This window comes from Typopeltis vanoorti, chromosome 24 (genome assembly GCF_054136105.1).
Source record: "Typopeltis vanoorti isolate ZY-2024b chromosome 24, IOZ_Tvanoo_1.0, whole genome shotgun sequence".
Classification (NCBI taxonomy): Eukaryota; Metazoa; Arthropoda; class Arachnida; order Uropygi; family Thelyphonidae; genus Typopeltis; species Typopeltis vanoorti.
This window is the reverse complement of record NC_143572.1, coordinates 45,701,791-45,716,948: the sequence shown is the minus strand read 5'-3', so window position 1 is coordinate 45,716,948 and position 15,158 is coordinate 45,701,791. Positions and strand designations below refer to the sequence as shown.

At 34.1% G+C, this 15,158-nt stretch overlaps 1 protein-coding gene across 2 annotated transcripts in view; it reads right to left on the bottom strand.

The window, feature by feature from the left end:
- Positions 1–15,158, bottom strand: part of LOC150093148 (endoplasmic reticulum disulfide reductase DNAJC10-like) — a 185,147-nt gene that overhangs the window by 83,826 nt on the left and 86,163 nt on the right. For both annotated transcript variants that reach the window (XM_090413490.1, XM_090413491.1), the window contains 3 exons: positions 11,969–12,215; positions 2,989–3,125; positions 1,151–1,267 (listed from right to left, as the gene is read on the bottom strand). In XM_090413490.1, the coding sequence (XP_090269616.1) occupies positions 1,151–1,267; positions 2,989–3,125; positions 11,969–12,215 (501 nt within the window). The remainder of the gene's footprint in view (positions 1–1,150; positions 1,268–2,988; positions 3,126–11,968; positions 12,216–15,158) is intronic.

Genomic DNA, 15,158 nt, shown 5'->3' with positions numbered 1-15,158 from the left:
CAGGTTGATAGCGTTTAGCAAAATGGCTACTCACCAGTTAAACAGTCCCTTCTGTATCACTCACTGCATTCAGTACAGTTATTCTTTCAATTTCATTCTTTCTTTTACTTGCAGCATATCGATAGAATTCTTTGGGGTTGTCATTATCTTGCAGAGCCGATTTATTTTCATACTCAGACTTAGATTTCCGTACAAAAATTGCGACTCTTCTGGCCTGCTGCTTATAATTTTCATAATGGACATCATAGTCCATTATGAAAATTATAATCATCCTTATGTACATGGTATTCCTCCCACATCATCCTTTTCTTACGAATCTCTTGCTTAATAAGTTTACACATCTATTTGACTCCTACCATTTTTATTCTTTGAACTCTCAGGACACATTCTGATATTGCATAATTTAAGTATTTTTTAAATGCTTTCCATGAACTGTTGATATTCTTCCTATCTAGCAATTGATGCCGTCGCACTGAACTCGGTATACTCCTCAGTTGGTTCATAATGTATGCATGTAATCTTTTCTGAATGGAACACTCATAAACTTAGCCAATTCCTAAGTGAGTACCACATGATCACTGTCACCAACCAGAGCTAGAATAGTTACATCTTTAACTGAAATGCCCTCTGACACTATAATCAAATCTAACACTCTTTGACCTCAAGTTCCTTCTGCCACATGCTGATTGAGGAAGTTGTCTCACAACAGCTCAATAAATTCAATTTCATTCTTCTCCTGAGATTTTACTGCTACCCAATCAATATTTGGATAATTAAAGGACAGGGGATAGGACAAGGGGGAAATCCATGAAAGTTCAGTTTGTGTGCAGAAAGAGACAGGGTGAGAGCTAGTTTGTTCTCTCAAAGACACCCTGTTGATATTATATTTTAGCTTCTTGTTATATAAATTACTTATACAAGATGAGCAGAAATATAGAAACAAGAAACTATGGAAAAGGATATTGTACATGATATAAGTTAAATTATTTTTATTGTTACCTACATTTTGTAGTACTAAACGTGATACAATTCTAAAAAGGTAAGTGAAAAAAAAATATAAGTTTCAATTATTCATGATATCATAACTTTACATAGACATAGATAATATTTTAGCATTTTGAAATAGGACTATGAAAAAAATATTACTTACATTAGTGCAAAGAGAAGAATGGATGGTACAGTCAACAGTGCCAAAATTAGCCAAGTGCCCAACAGCTCGGGAGGCTTTTCGCCATTCCGGCAATAAATGCATACATGGAGGACACCACTAATATTAAAAATCAATATGTTAAATGAAAAATTTGTAACAATCAGTCTGCACAAATATTTCAAGTATATGCAACAATTTCCAAAATCTTACTAAAATTTATTTTAATAAAATTAGAATGAATTTATTAAAATAAAATGCCTTAATGACTGATTCTGCTTTTTTTTTTTTTCTTTTGTATGACCTACCCATGAAAGATGCAAACTTATATTACATTTTGTGCCATGGCTAAGGAGATATATACTGAGTTAGCTTTGCATTAGGAACACCCCATTCAATTTACATATTCGGTGAAATAACGAAGTACCACGTGATATCAACATCACGTGCAGCTACTATAAATGGGCACACTTATCCTCTGTATGTAATCAGTCAAACCAGTAATGGGAAAACGTAAGCAAATTTGACTGTGGGGATAGTTGAGCCCAGAGGACAGGTGCCAGTAGTTAAAAAAACAGCTGTACTTGTTAGTTGCTCCCATACTACTGTATCAAGGATGCATCAGGACTGGATTAACCATTAACAGACATTAAGCAGAAGGACTCACATCGGTCAGCCACATGTGGTTGATCCTAGAGATGAGCATCGGGTGTAATGACTGGTATCTCATCAACAGACACACAGCTCACCCACCAGTATAGCAGCAGGGCAATTAGACCCATTTCCACATGCACCATGTGCTGTACTATGCTTTGCTTGAAGTTCCACAGCTGGAGACCAACAAGGGTACTCATGATAATGGTTAGGCATTGTAAACGATGAATCACATGGACCAAGGAACGTTGGTAATGGACTCTAGACAGATGGAAGAAGGTCGTCTGGGGTGATGAGTCCCATTTCCTGATGCACTATGCTGATGACCGGGTTTGCATTTAGCATAAACAGCATGAAGTCCTAACCCCTGGTTGCAGAATTGAGGTTCAACAGGCTGGTGGAGTGCTATGGTCTGGGGAGCTTTTTTTCTGGCATGCCCTAGATCCATTGGTTAGCATCCCACAAACAACAGCAAATGCTACAAGGACCCATTAGTCAACCATCTCCATCCATATCTTCAGGAGGCCCTGACCTCAGTGCAATCCTTCAAGGACAATGCACCTTGTAATTTGGCTCATACAACTACTGAGTGGTTGGAGGAACGACAACAAATTTGCCACATCGTCTGGGCCCCCAATCTCCCCTAACTGTAAACCCAAGTGAACCTGTGTGGGAACTGCTGATCCTCCTTCATGGAATGAGCATGAACTGATGGAGTTGCTGAAGCGATCATGGGTTGAGTTGCACATGGAGAATGTTTGGCACTTTGTGGAATCTGATTCCTAGGCATCTGCAAGCTGTGATTGCACAGTGAAGTGGACCAACACGTTATTAGGTGGGTGTTCCTAGTGCAAAGCTAATTCAGTGTACACACACACAGAGTCTGGAAACAACATAGCCTGGAAACCCTGCTCCAGAGACCAAACATGGAGCTTTTTCAACTCACTTCAGGACTCCAATAAGCAGGGCAGTAGTCTCCCACCATTCGATAAGTCATCTCCCACCCAAAAGTAATCACAAACATCCATATCCACTGTGGGATTCAAACCCACAGCTTGTTGGTTGGAGAGCAGGTACATTCGGCCAACACTGATGACCTTCCACTATCAACTGTAAATATTATTTTAGGAACAAAAACTTAAGAATGATATACACGTGTGTGTGGTATACATATAAATAATACTCACTGGTGCAAAGAAATCTATAAACCATGGTTCTCCAGAATTTATAACTCTGTCAGGAAAATCACTAGGTTTCAAAGTTGCGACTCGACTAGATAAGCTCTCCCTAACAAAGCTTGCAATATCATGGGAACTGGCTCTCCCTGTTCACAGTAGAAAATGTATGCCTTCAGTAAAATCAGAAAATAAAAAGTAATAAAGTTGTGAAGGTTAATATATGCATAATATTTATTAAGTCAAGTTTATTTAATTTTTCAGATATTTGTTCATTGATATTCCACAGTAATATTTTTAAATATTACTCTCAGATTTTCATAAATATGCTCAGATCGACCAATACAATGTGTTTTTAATTAGGAGTAATGCAAACACTAGCTGAGTGCTTACAATTTAGGGTTAAGATAATTAATGTGAAGTGAGGCACAAATTAAATGTAATATATGCTCAAAAATTTAAGATATTTTATAAACATCCCTCTCTATATATTACTATATAATCATTTCATATAGCTCATTTTGCAAGTATTTATCATAAAACAAAATTTTATGTAAATGTTCTCCAGAAATGTTATTGGGTAATCCCATACACAAGGAGTTTTTTGATCTTATATAGCACATTAGAACAGTCAATGGGCAGAAAGTTAAGGAGAATGAACAAACTTGTTAACATTGTATTTGAAGGTATGTAAAGTATCCATTTTATAATACAAAAGGTGAATGTGTTCCAAAAGAGAACAATAAAAGGAACTAATGAAGAGGAAGAAAAATTTGTTCCGCATTTGAACTGAACTGCTGCTGCTGCACGTATTTAAACAGATTTAGAGAAGAATATGGGAATTACCACTGCTAATTATAATGAATTAGCAGTGGTCATGCCTGTATGACCATTACATCTGGATGGAAGGAAATGTCCAACCCACCATGCTGCATGGAAGGCAACGGAGAACCACCATGCAGACTTTTTCTCTTTCTCCAAGTAACGATGAAGTCAAGATGGAAGAATGAATTATACACAAGAACAGATGGAACCCCCTGTGTCTGAATCTCGTGCAATATGCTACCAGGGAGGGGGGAGGGGTTTGTAGATCTGTGTTGGAGTCTCAGCAGGATAAGACCTCAAATGACACTGCAGGGATCAAAGCCTCCTGGCCGGCCGAGCGGTTAGCGTATCTGCTCTCCAGCCAAAAGGCCACAGGTTCAAATCCTGCCGTGGGCATGGATGTTTGTGATTGTCTGTGGAAATACTAGTAGTGGTGGCAGGCGGTAGATGGCGTTGGTGTAGTTACAGTTAGTTGTAGTTGGTGGAGAAATGTAGAGTAGGTGTCCTCCCTCGATGAGTCTTTGGACTCCCTGGAGGTGTCATGTAATAATAATAAAAATAATAATAATAAAGTTCTGGAACTGATGTAAGGACACAACATAAGAAAATGAACCTCAACGAAAATACAAATATGGGCAAATGGAATATTAACTCAATATATTAAGCAGGGAAGATGGCCAATGTGATCAGAGAAATGAAAAGAATGAAGATATCAATTCTTGGAATCACAGAGGTTAGATGGAAAGGGAAAGGAGATATAAGAACAGATGATGGATTTAGATTTATTTATTTAGGAGGAACATCAAAGAGGTGTTGGAATAATGTTGGATAAAAGGATAGCTAATATGGTGGAGGGATATTGGCAGAGATCTGAAAGAGTGATTGCTTTGAAAATAAAGGCCAAACCTAGAAATATCCTTATAATTCAAGTATACTTGCCTACAACAGATCATATAGATGAAGAAGTCAAAGAGATCTATCAACAAATAGAGGAATGTTTACATTTGAAAAATAACAAAGATATACTGATAGTAATGGGAGATATGAATGCAAAAAATAGGGAACGGAAGAGAGGATGGTCTGGTGTGCCCTTGGGGCTTGGGAGAAAGAAATGAAAGGGGAGACAGACTGGTGGATTTTGTAGAAGACACAAATTGATAGTGACACCTGGTTTCAACAACACGAGAGAAGACTGTATACCTGGAGAGCACCTGGACAGAGAGGTAAAGAAATCAGAATGGTTATACTGTATATTAATTAATTCAAGATAAATATAATAAAAAATGCAAAACTTATCCTGGTGCAGACTGCAATAGTGATCATAACCTGCTCACAATTAAAGTAAAAATCAGATTAAAACAAATAAATAAAGAATGCAAGCAAAAATAAGAATTGATGGACTAAAAAGAAAAGATAGAGAAATATCAAGCTGAACTAGAAAATAATATCAGCAATATTGATACTGACAGACCCCTAAAAGTAATCTGGACTGATTTAAGAGAGAAAATCAAGGAATGTGCTAAAGGTCTTCTGGGTGAGGCAGAGAGAAGAGGAAGGAAGCCCTGGATTACTGATTAAGTGATATAAAAAATGGACGAAGTCCAAGTCAGATATCAAGAGATCAATAAACAAGTAAAAATTCTAGCTAAAAATGTAAAGGAAGACTGGCTCAATCAGGTCTGCAAGGAAAATGATACAGCAAAGGATATGAGAGGTCTACGATGGTTTGAACTTGATTTCAGGGAAGAAGTACAAAAAGAAGTGCTTTAAAGGATGAAAAAGGAAAGATTTTGTTTAAAAAAAAATGAAAAAACGATAAGGTGGAAAAAACGAAATATGTAACAAAACTTTCTGGAGATGAAGATAATCTGGAATGTGATCAGATAGAAGATGATGATACCCAGAAATTAAGGAATGGGAAACCAAAGCAGCCATTAAAAGAATAAAAGATAAGAAAGTTCCAGGAGTGGATGAAATTCAAGGAGACCTGCTGAAGGCATTGGGAAAGGAAGGAAGGAATAAAACTTCTATCCATTATATTTAATAGAAGTCTGGAGGATGATAGAATACCTAAAGACTTCATAAGATCTATTTTTATTTCTATTCCCAAGATTACAGGAACGATGGATTGAAATAAGCAGAGAACTATCAGCTTGATTAGCCATGTTGCAAAAGTCCTAATCAACATAATATATAGAAGAATGGAACAGATGATAGAGAGAAATAAATGAAGCACAATTTGGTTTCAGGAGAAACAATGAAGCTATTACAACACTGCGGATATTGGAGGAAAGAATGATTGAATGCAATAAAGATTTATATCTATGCTTTGTGCATTACAAAAAGCTTTCAATAATGTTAATCGTTCTGTTTTATTTGATATTTTGCATAAAATAGGAATAGATGAAAAAATTATCACTGTTGTTCAGAATATATAAAACTCAAGAAGCCAGGGTTAGATTTGAAGGAGAGGATACTGAATGGATTCCCATAAGAAAGGGTATGAGACAAGGGTGTGGGATGTTCGAATTCCTTTTTAATGTCTATAGTGAATGGATGATGAGGGAGGCCTTGGAAGATCTGAAGGATGGAATAAAGATAAATTGACATCTGATAAATAATATAAGATATGCAGATGATATTGTACTTATGAGTGAAACAGAGGAAGGTTTGCAAAGAATTTTGAATAGACTGAAAACAGGGTTGGAAATAACTTTGAACGGACAAAGAATAGAGAATGTAGAAAGTTTTGAATACCTTGGGAGTTGGATAACAGATGACAATAAATCTAATTATGAAATTAAGAACAGAATTAAAAAAGAAAAAGTAGCATGTTTCCAAATATGCTACATATTAGGAAACAGAAATTTGAACAATTAAAAATTTGAACAATCTGAACAGTTAAAAGTAAGAATCTTCAAGACAATGATCTGGAGCGTGGGGACATATGAGTCCTGGACAATCAATAAAGAGACGAGTGACCGATTGAATGCGTTTGAAATGTGTTGCTTGAGAAAAATGGATCATATCAGCTGGACTGAAAGAATAAGCAATGAAGAGGTTCTTAAAAGATTCAAGATGAAAAGAGACTATATGGCTAGTATCCAAAGAAGAAAAATAGCATTTGCAGGAGATGGTGGAGGGAAGGAGAGGAAGACTCTGACTGCAATGGAAAGACAACCTCAAAGACTGGATGGGCAAGAGTCTTACAGAAGCAAGAGATAGAGTGATATAGAAGCAGACTGTTCATCAGCTGTAACCCTCTTAATAGAGGAAGCTACAGGATTAGATTAGAATTCTAATGAACAATGTCCACAGAAAGACCTGCAGAAATTGAACCTCAGTGCGAGTTTTCACCAATTCAGTCCACTTTCTCTCACAAAGAAAGTAGACTGAACTGGTGTAACAGTAACATTGGCAGGAAAGGTGACCAGCATGGTAAGGAAGGCAAAATCAGATTGAGAAGAGATTAGCTAAACAGGTTAAAGAAAACCCCAAAAAGGTTTTTTCATTACGCAAGCAGGAGGAAGGACTCTGGAAGGATAACTTTAATGAATGCAGATGGTAAAGAGGCAACAGAGGTAGATGAAATTGCTGAACTATAAACACGGAAGAAAAACTCATGTTAAAAACTTATTTTTATAGAATTTTCGGCTATGTTTCATGTCATCTTCAGAATTACAATCAAACAATAACAGTACGTAATGTAAGGTGGAGATTTTTCTGACAGGACAAAAGATAACAAAAATGTTCAGTGGTTTTAAAAATTCTGCTATGTATTCAGAAATGCCTTGCACATAAGGGATAGGAAAAACATGAAACGCGAGAAAACCTCTTCCTTTTTCATTTCTAAGGACAATCTTTTGCCTCTTGGTTTTCCATGCATGTACCAGATTCCATGCTCTTGTAGCCTATCTTATTTTGGACAAACTGGAAGATCTGCTTTTATTTGTCTTGAAGAAAATAAGTCTTATATTAAATATTGTGGGTTTGAAAGGATTTGCTGAGCATGCTGTCTCCACCAAGCATGGAATTCACTGGAACAAGACAATCCTTCATAAAAGTCAATTCCTCACAGTGTCTTTATAAAGAAATGTGTAAAATATTACTCCACTGCCCTAACCTAAACAGATCCACTGGTCTAGTTGTGTTATATTAGCTACTATTGTGGTGATGCTTTTTAGAATTTTCTGTTATTGTTTGATTGCCATTTTATAATTCTATACTCAAGATGCCTATGAAACACAGATGAATATTCTACAAATAAATAAATTTTTATGTGAGTTTTCCTCTGGCTTTATAGTTATTATTATTATCATGCCTTGTATTCCTATATTGAAACAAACCTATAGTACGTTAGTACTGTGGATGGACAGGAAGTTATGCTGCACGTCTTAATGGATTTAGTACAAAATGGGAAATTATTGTTGCTAGTTCAGACGAACAATTACTGTGAGAGTATTTATAGACGATGCAAAAAGGCAGAAACTAAATGACTATGAAAGTAGATATAGTGAATTGATGTGTCCTTAATCAACCTAATTGCTCTGTTCTATACTACTGAATCAAGTATTTTTAAGAAGCTCTCATGAGCACCACTCCATATGTGAGAGCAGTATTCAAGGGTTGAGCAGATCTGTATAGGTCTACAGTCATACACAACAGCTCAACGTGTTACTTCACCTTCATAAAGTAGCATGTTGAGTGAAAGAGAGATCCTAAATTTTTTGGATATCGAGGAAGCAGCAGTTTTAATGGGTTCATACCAAGAGAGTCTTGATGTGAGAGTAATCCCAAGAGAATCTTGTAAAAGTAAGGGTGAAAGAAAATTATTTTTTGTTGGAAATAAGGCAAAAGCTGTATCACAATTGACAAGGTTATTTGAATTCTAATGAAAAAAAATTGAGTGATAATTACTATGAAAGGTGACAAGATGATGAAATAATATAAATTAATATAAAATAAAAAAGAGAAATAATTTGAAGGCGAATAAACAAAACACTACCTATATAGAAGGGGAAAGAGAATCTTCAGTTATGTGTCACCTCTGTCCAGCAGTCAGTATATCACTCATCTACTGCTGATCATTTTTTAAATCCCTGTACTAAGTGGATCAGTTCTCAGGTTGATTTCCTTTGGTATTCCCAGACTTTCACCTCAAACATCTAAAACAACTGTTTCTAACACATTTTTGCAATGTTACTTTTCTTTAGAAAGTAGCAGGAATAGGATAATTTATGAAGTCTACACCATTGTCATCTTAAATAGACTAATGCCTCCCTAATGTAAAAGTGAAATAATAATACTCAGTCAGATGAGGAAATCCAATTAAGAATGCAAAAGTATACCCAAAACCAACATTACCGAATGGGGTGCATGGAGAAAACATTTCTTACCATATTGAAAACAAACCATAATATCACTATTTTAAAATCATGCTAAGTAATTTCTCTATCATATACATTAAGGATTATAACCAAAACAACAATTTAGCTATCAAGAGATAAAACTGCCCAGGGGTTTAAAAACTTGTAAAATACTGATCACTAGCAGAGACTATATTTTTCAACCCATAACTATGTTGCCATAAAAAGTCTCTAACAAATCAAGCTAACAGAATATGCAAGAACAGCAACAATCTGGAAAAAGTTATTATCTGCCTGATGATATTACCAGAAAACTGAAAAATACAAACAATATCAAGTCTGCCACATCAATCCCATTTATATGGACTTTCTCAGGTCCAACATAACTCTGGCAAAGATCTTTTAAGTTTTAAAGTCATCACATCCCTCCAGGAATGTACAGGATACCATGATAGGACTATCTAATAAAGTTAATATTATGACTTGCTTCCTAGCAACAATTTTCTTCATACTAATTTATTATTTGTCACATATTCAATACTGTTAGTTCTTGCATTTTGGTCTTCTAAAACATCACTAATTGCAACAATCCACCTATTTCTTACTATGGACCTTTTTCTTGCACTCTGGCATTAAACACTTTTTGCTAATTTTTCCTCTCCCATTCTTTTTAAGTGACAATAATACTTAGATTAGTTCTGCTTGCACATTTCTAAATGATAACAATGTAAAGTTCACTTCTAATATCCTTGCATGTTTAGGCTTAGGTGCTGGTTTACACCGTTTAATGGAATAAGTACAGCACAAAGAGAAATAATTAAACTTCTAATTCTTTAAACTCTCATATTTGTGGTCTCTCTAGTCGGCAGTTTTTTTTATTCAGCTGGTTCCCCCACCATACCAGAATGTTTATATGGGCTTTTCTAATGAAAGTGAGTTAGCCTGTCTCATATAGCGGTAGGTTTTTTCCCCTCTCATAATTCCAAAGGGAATAACAGGCAAAATGGCCACAAGCACACACACTGGCCATTCAACCTTAGACATTTCAGCCATAATTCAAAACAACTACAATTTCCACTGAGAATGCAACTGTTTCCATGTTCTCTCCTATTTTGAAAGTTGTTGTCTTTTTATTCAATTTAGTTAATAATACATAGACCTTAATAAATTTAAGAGTATAATATTTTCATAAAGTAAAGAACTGAGTTGAATGTTGCAGAAAATTTTTCTTGCTTAGTTAGAAAGTAAACCATACTAGATAAGAAATCATATTGTCTGTTTATTTTATTCAAGTGTAAGCAAATAAAGTTTGCACATGAACTATTTTCATGACTAGACTATAAAGACTTGACTGTGCATCAACTACCTCAGTATTTCCATAATGCACAACAACATATTTCTATTCATATATATATATATATATATATATATATATATATATGTATGTGTGTGTGTGTGTGTGTGTGTGTGTGTGTAAACTTTGCCAGTTCAAATATTTGATTAAAGTTTATAAGGCAGAACACCAGAATAAGTTGATAACATTTATTTGCTTAGTAAAACGATGTTTCATCCCAATGGCACAGGATTTCTTCAGGTGTAAATAAACTAGCACACAAGGACTAACAAAGTTGAGAACTCTTATGCAGTTATACAAAAGAGACTGATGTTATTTTTTAAAAATTATTTCTAATTGTTCCGATTCTGCATGTTTATGTTTAAGCATTCACATGAACGTTCTTGATTAATTAAGGGCAGGATGTATTCAGACAAGTTAATACTTTAGTTAATATCTAAATGTTTAGGATCTAATGCTATTTCCAAAGACCCCCCCCCCCCAATATGTTTTTCTTTCTGTTGTATCATAGCAATGGTGTAGTAGTTCTGATTTATCCCAGAAAACTTGATGTCTCATTTGCAAAGCATCTTATGGGTCAGCTGAAGAGAGCACGTGTGATGACAAAGCTGAGGGTCTATTTCTATGGTATTCAATTCTCAAATGTGTTATTCAATGTGCTGCTCAATTGATTTTTCTGTCTGTCCATAGTAAGATGACTGACAATCACACCATAACCAATAAACACCTGGATACTGAAGTGGGCTATGTCGAGGTTTTGCAGATCTTAGTAGTGATCTCATCTTGATAAAGGGGGTAAATACTACTTTGATTTTATATTCCTTAAGTATTTTTGCTAGTTTTATGGAAACAGAACTAATATATGGGAGTGTGATGAATCCTCTGTTTTCTTCTTCATTAGAAATTATATGTTGTTATGCATTATGAGAAATATATATAGCTATGCATTATGTATTATAAGGCACAACCATATTAGCATTTTGGAACAAAGTCATTGCAAGAAGAAAGTGGTAGGATTGCAGAGGCCCTTTCCACATAAGATGAGATGAAAAAGCAAAATAGGAAAGATTCACTTCAACTTAATCTTAACAGTAATGATGGTCTAAAATATCAAGAATATGGATGTCTCACACTTGATCCAGATAACCTCTTAAAGAGGCTACCAATATTTCTTAATTTAAATAACAGGATTATAGGAGTAAGTTCCAAAAAATTAGGACCTTTAGTCCCCAGAAATACACAGCTCCAAGACTCTAGGCACAAAATAGTAATAACTTCAACCCTTATGCAATGAATGATGGGTATTAGATGGTTATCTTATTTATGAAAGTATGGTCTTCAACCTTTTCACCGTATGTCAAATGATTAGCGTCGTTTGTTATATAATATGCTTTTAATTTTGAGTTCTAATATTCCTCCAATGTATTTATTTATTTAAATGCCATACCATGATGAATTTCGTAAGTTCCACCAGGTTTAAAGACTATGAAGGTCGGAAATTTGTGCACATGAAGAAAGTTACAGGTGATGGCATTCTGCTGACAGTCTACTTTTCCTAATTGAACATTTGGCAATAAAGCCTTAAGTCGCTTCATTTCCCTTTCTAGATTTTCATTTTCTTCTCCATTAATGTGGAAAGCAAAATGAATTAACCAAGGTTTATGTCTCATATCTTGTAAAGATTCCCAAATTTCCTAGAAAATAAATAAAATTAGAAATTAATGATCATAACTTAAAGTACTGAGAATTTATAAACATAATATAAGAATCATATACTTATTTTCATTTGTGCAGTTATACCAAAAAAGTAATGGTCCTCTGGAGAAATCAGCTTAATAAGTAAATTACATTAAAAACAGACACAACACTATATTTTGTAGAGCAACATAAAGAAGAAGAAAATAAAATTCAAAAGAACTAACGATAACTGTGAGAGTAGTTATTATTTGAATGCTTGGCATGAGTTACAAACTGAAATGATGCAATATTAAGAAATGTACCACTGAATAAAAGAGTACAAATGCGATAGACCAGCAGTCAGCAACCTGTGGCTCCGGAGCCGCATACGGCTCTTTGAATGAATAATTGCGGCTCTTTTTGTTAATAAATAACCTATTTTTGAATAATGCAAAATGAATATTATTTATTAAATTAGAAACTAAAAACCCTAAATATAGCATTGGAATAAATTAAGGACATTTTACATTTAAGTCAAGGATATTTCACAATTGAAAATAGTACATGCGATGCTGAAAATTTTAATATGTTCATGTTTGAACTCTGAAATCATATGCGATAATCCTTCTTTACATTAGTCTTAGATTATCATGGATAATGCAAGAATTCATAAACCCACTGATTTGTCAAATATTTGTTTTAATTATTCATGCCAATTAAAATTACTTAAGTTATGTTTTATGTTATTTTAATTTATTAAACCAAATACGTCATGCTAGGCTAGCACATGTAGCGCTTGCCTGTCTGAATGCGCCCATTGTCTTCGCATATAGTGCAGGTGTAGTCTGTAAATCTGCTCACTCTTGCAACTGACCTGGAGGAGTTGGAAAGACAAAAATTTACCCTTGCGATACAACACAAATGATCTGAAATAGAAGATCTTAAAAAGCAAGATCAGATTGTATTTGACACGTGGAATTGTTTACCAGACACTTACGTTCAGTTAAAAACATATGCATTTGGACTTCTATCGATTTTCAGATCGACATATTTCTGTGAGCATATATTTTTTAACATGAATTTTATTAAAAATAAGTTGAGAAACCAACTAAACAACGAGAGGCTTTCGTCATGTTTGAAAATGAAAATTACGGCATATTCGCCACATACTGAGAAACTATCCCAAGAAGTTCAACAGCAAAAGTAGCACTAAGAAGATATTTTAAATTAAAAAAATAAGTATGTTATTGGATTTTATACATAAGTTTTTGTAAGGAGGAAATCCTTGTTTTATTATTTAATATTTAAAAATATCATATAATTTCGTGTCACATGCCACCCGTGTTTTACAAGTATGATAATGTGTTACTGTAAAAAAAAAACCTGAATAAATAATTTAATTATAATATTTTTCAATGTAGTTTCTAAATTTAAAGCAGTGATGAGTAATTAAATAGTAAATCAAATACTCAGTTCGATCCACATAAAGAATATTTTCTTTTTCTTTGATAAGAAAGTATTAATTTATTTTCCATTATTTAGGTATATTTTAATTTTTTAACCTGCACAAATAAATTCACATGTAAAAATCAACATTCATAAAATAGATTTTTAATTAAAATATACTAATTCTGCCATACAAAACGAACACCATGAACCGCATAAAAAACCTGAGAGGACTGCATGCAGCCCTCAGACCATTGGTTGGTCATCACTGCATACGGCTCCCTAAATTTTTTTTTAACAGATATAATTTTAAAAATGGCTCTTCACTCCAAAAAGGTTGCCGACTGCTGCTACAGACGATCAATTAAAAATAATAAAAAAATATGTAAAATTATATATTTGTATATTTTTTATCTTCTTTTATTTTTAATAATTTAAGTGTATATAGAAGTGTAATGTAAAATATAAACTGTACTGCATGATGAAATGTCATGCAAAGTAATGTAACCTGATTAAATAAGAGGACAGCTGCTGTTTTTATCAAGAAACAAAAGTGAACAGTAAAAAGGCAGCTACTGGAAACAAGTTAAATAAAATTTTAGTGCAATGGAACACCATTAGAATTTTAATGGTAAAAAGTTTCGCTCAAGGATGAAGGGCATCTTCATCATTATGAATTCAAAATTAAACAAGACAATTAGCATAAACAAGACTTAACAATGCAAATGTATTAGTCACAAATGAATAAAGTAGAAAAGCATGGCACAAAATGCTCAGAAGAACAATTAACATTTTTATATATGTTTATATACACACACACACACACACACACACACACACACACACACACACACACACACACACACACACACACACAGGTAACCACTGTATAACATTCCTACAACACGGTTTCACTCTAACAAGGTTTGAGAATTGGGGAAAATCCCCGTATAACAAGGCATTCATATAACAATTAGCATAAACAAGACTTAACAATGCAAACGTATTAGTCACAAATGAATAAAGTAGAAAAGCATGGCACAAAATGCTCAGAAGAACAATTAACATTTTTATATATGTTTATATATATATATATATATATATATATATACACACACACACAGGTAACCACTGTATAACATTCCTACAACACGGTTTAACTCTAACAAGGTTTGAGAATTGGGGAAAATCCCCGTATAACAAGGCATTCCCACAACAAGTTCTCGCTCTAACATGGTTCGAGAATTGGGAAAATCCCCATACAACACAGGATGTGATAAGAGCTTTTATGAGCAGGCAGCATCTCATTCAATATTTTTCATTCAAGCATGTATGTCGTGTCAGATTTGCATACAGAATTTTAGAATTTTAAATTCATTTTGTTCATGGAATATTAAACATATTTTAAGACTTTCATCGTTTTCTTCTTTGTATGTATTATTGAACCTTTTTCAAAGAAGTATTAAATATTTCTTTTTTGTGAATTAATTTGTAGCCATGAACAATGTCTGCCA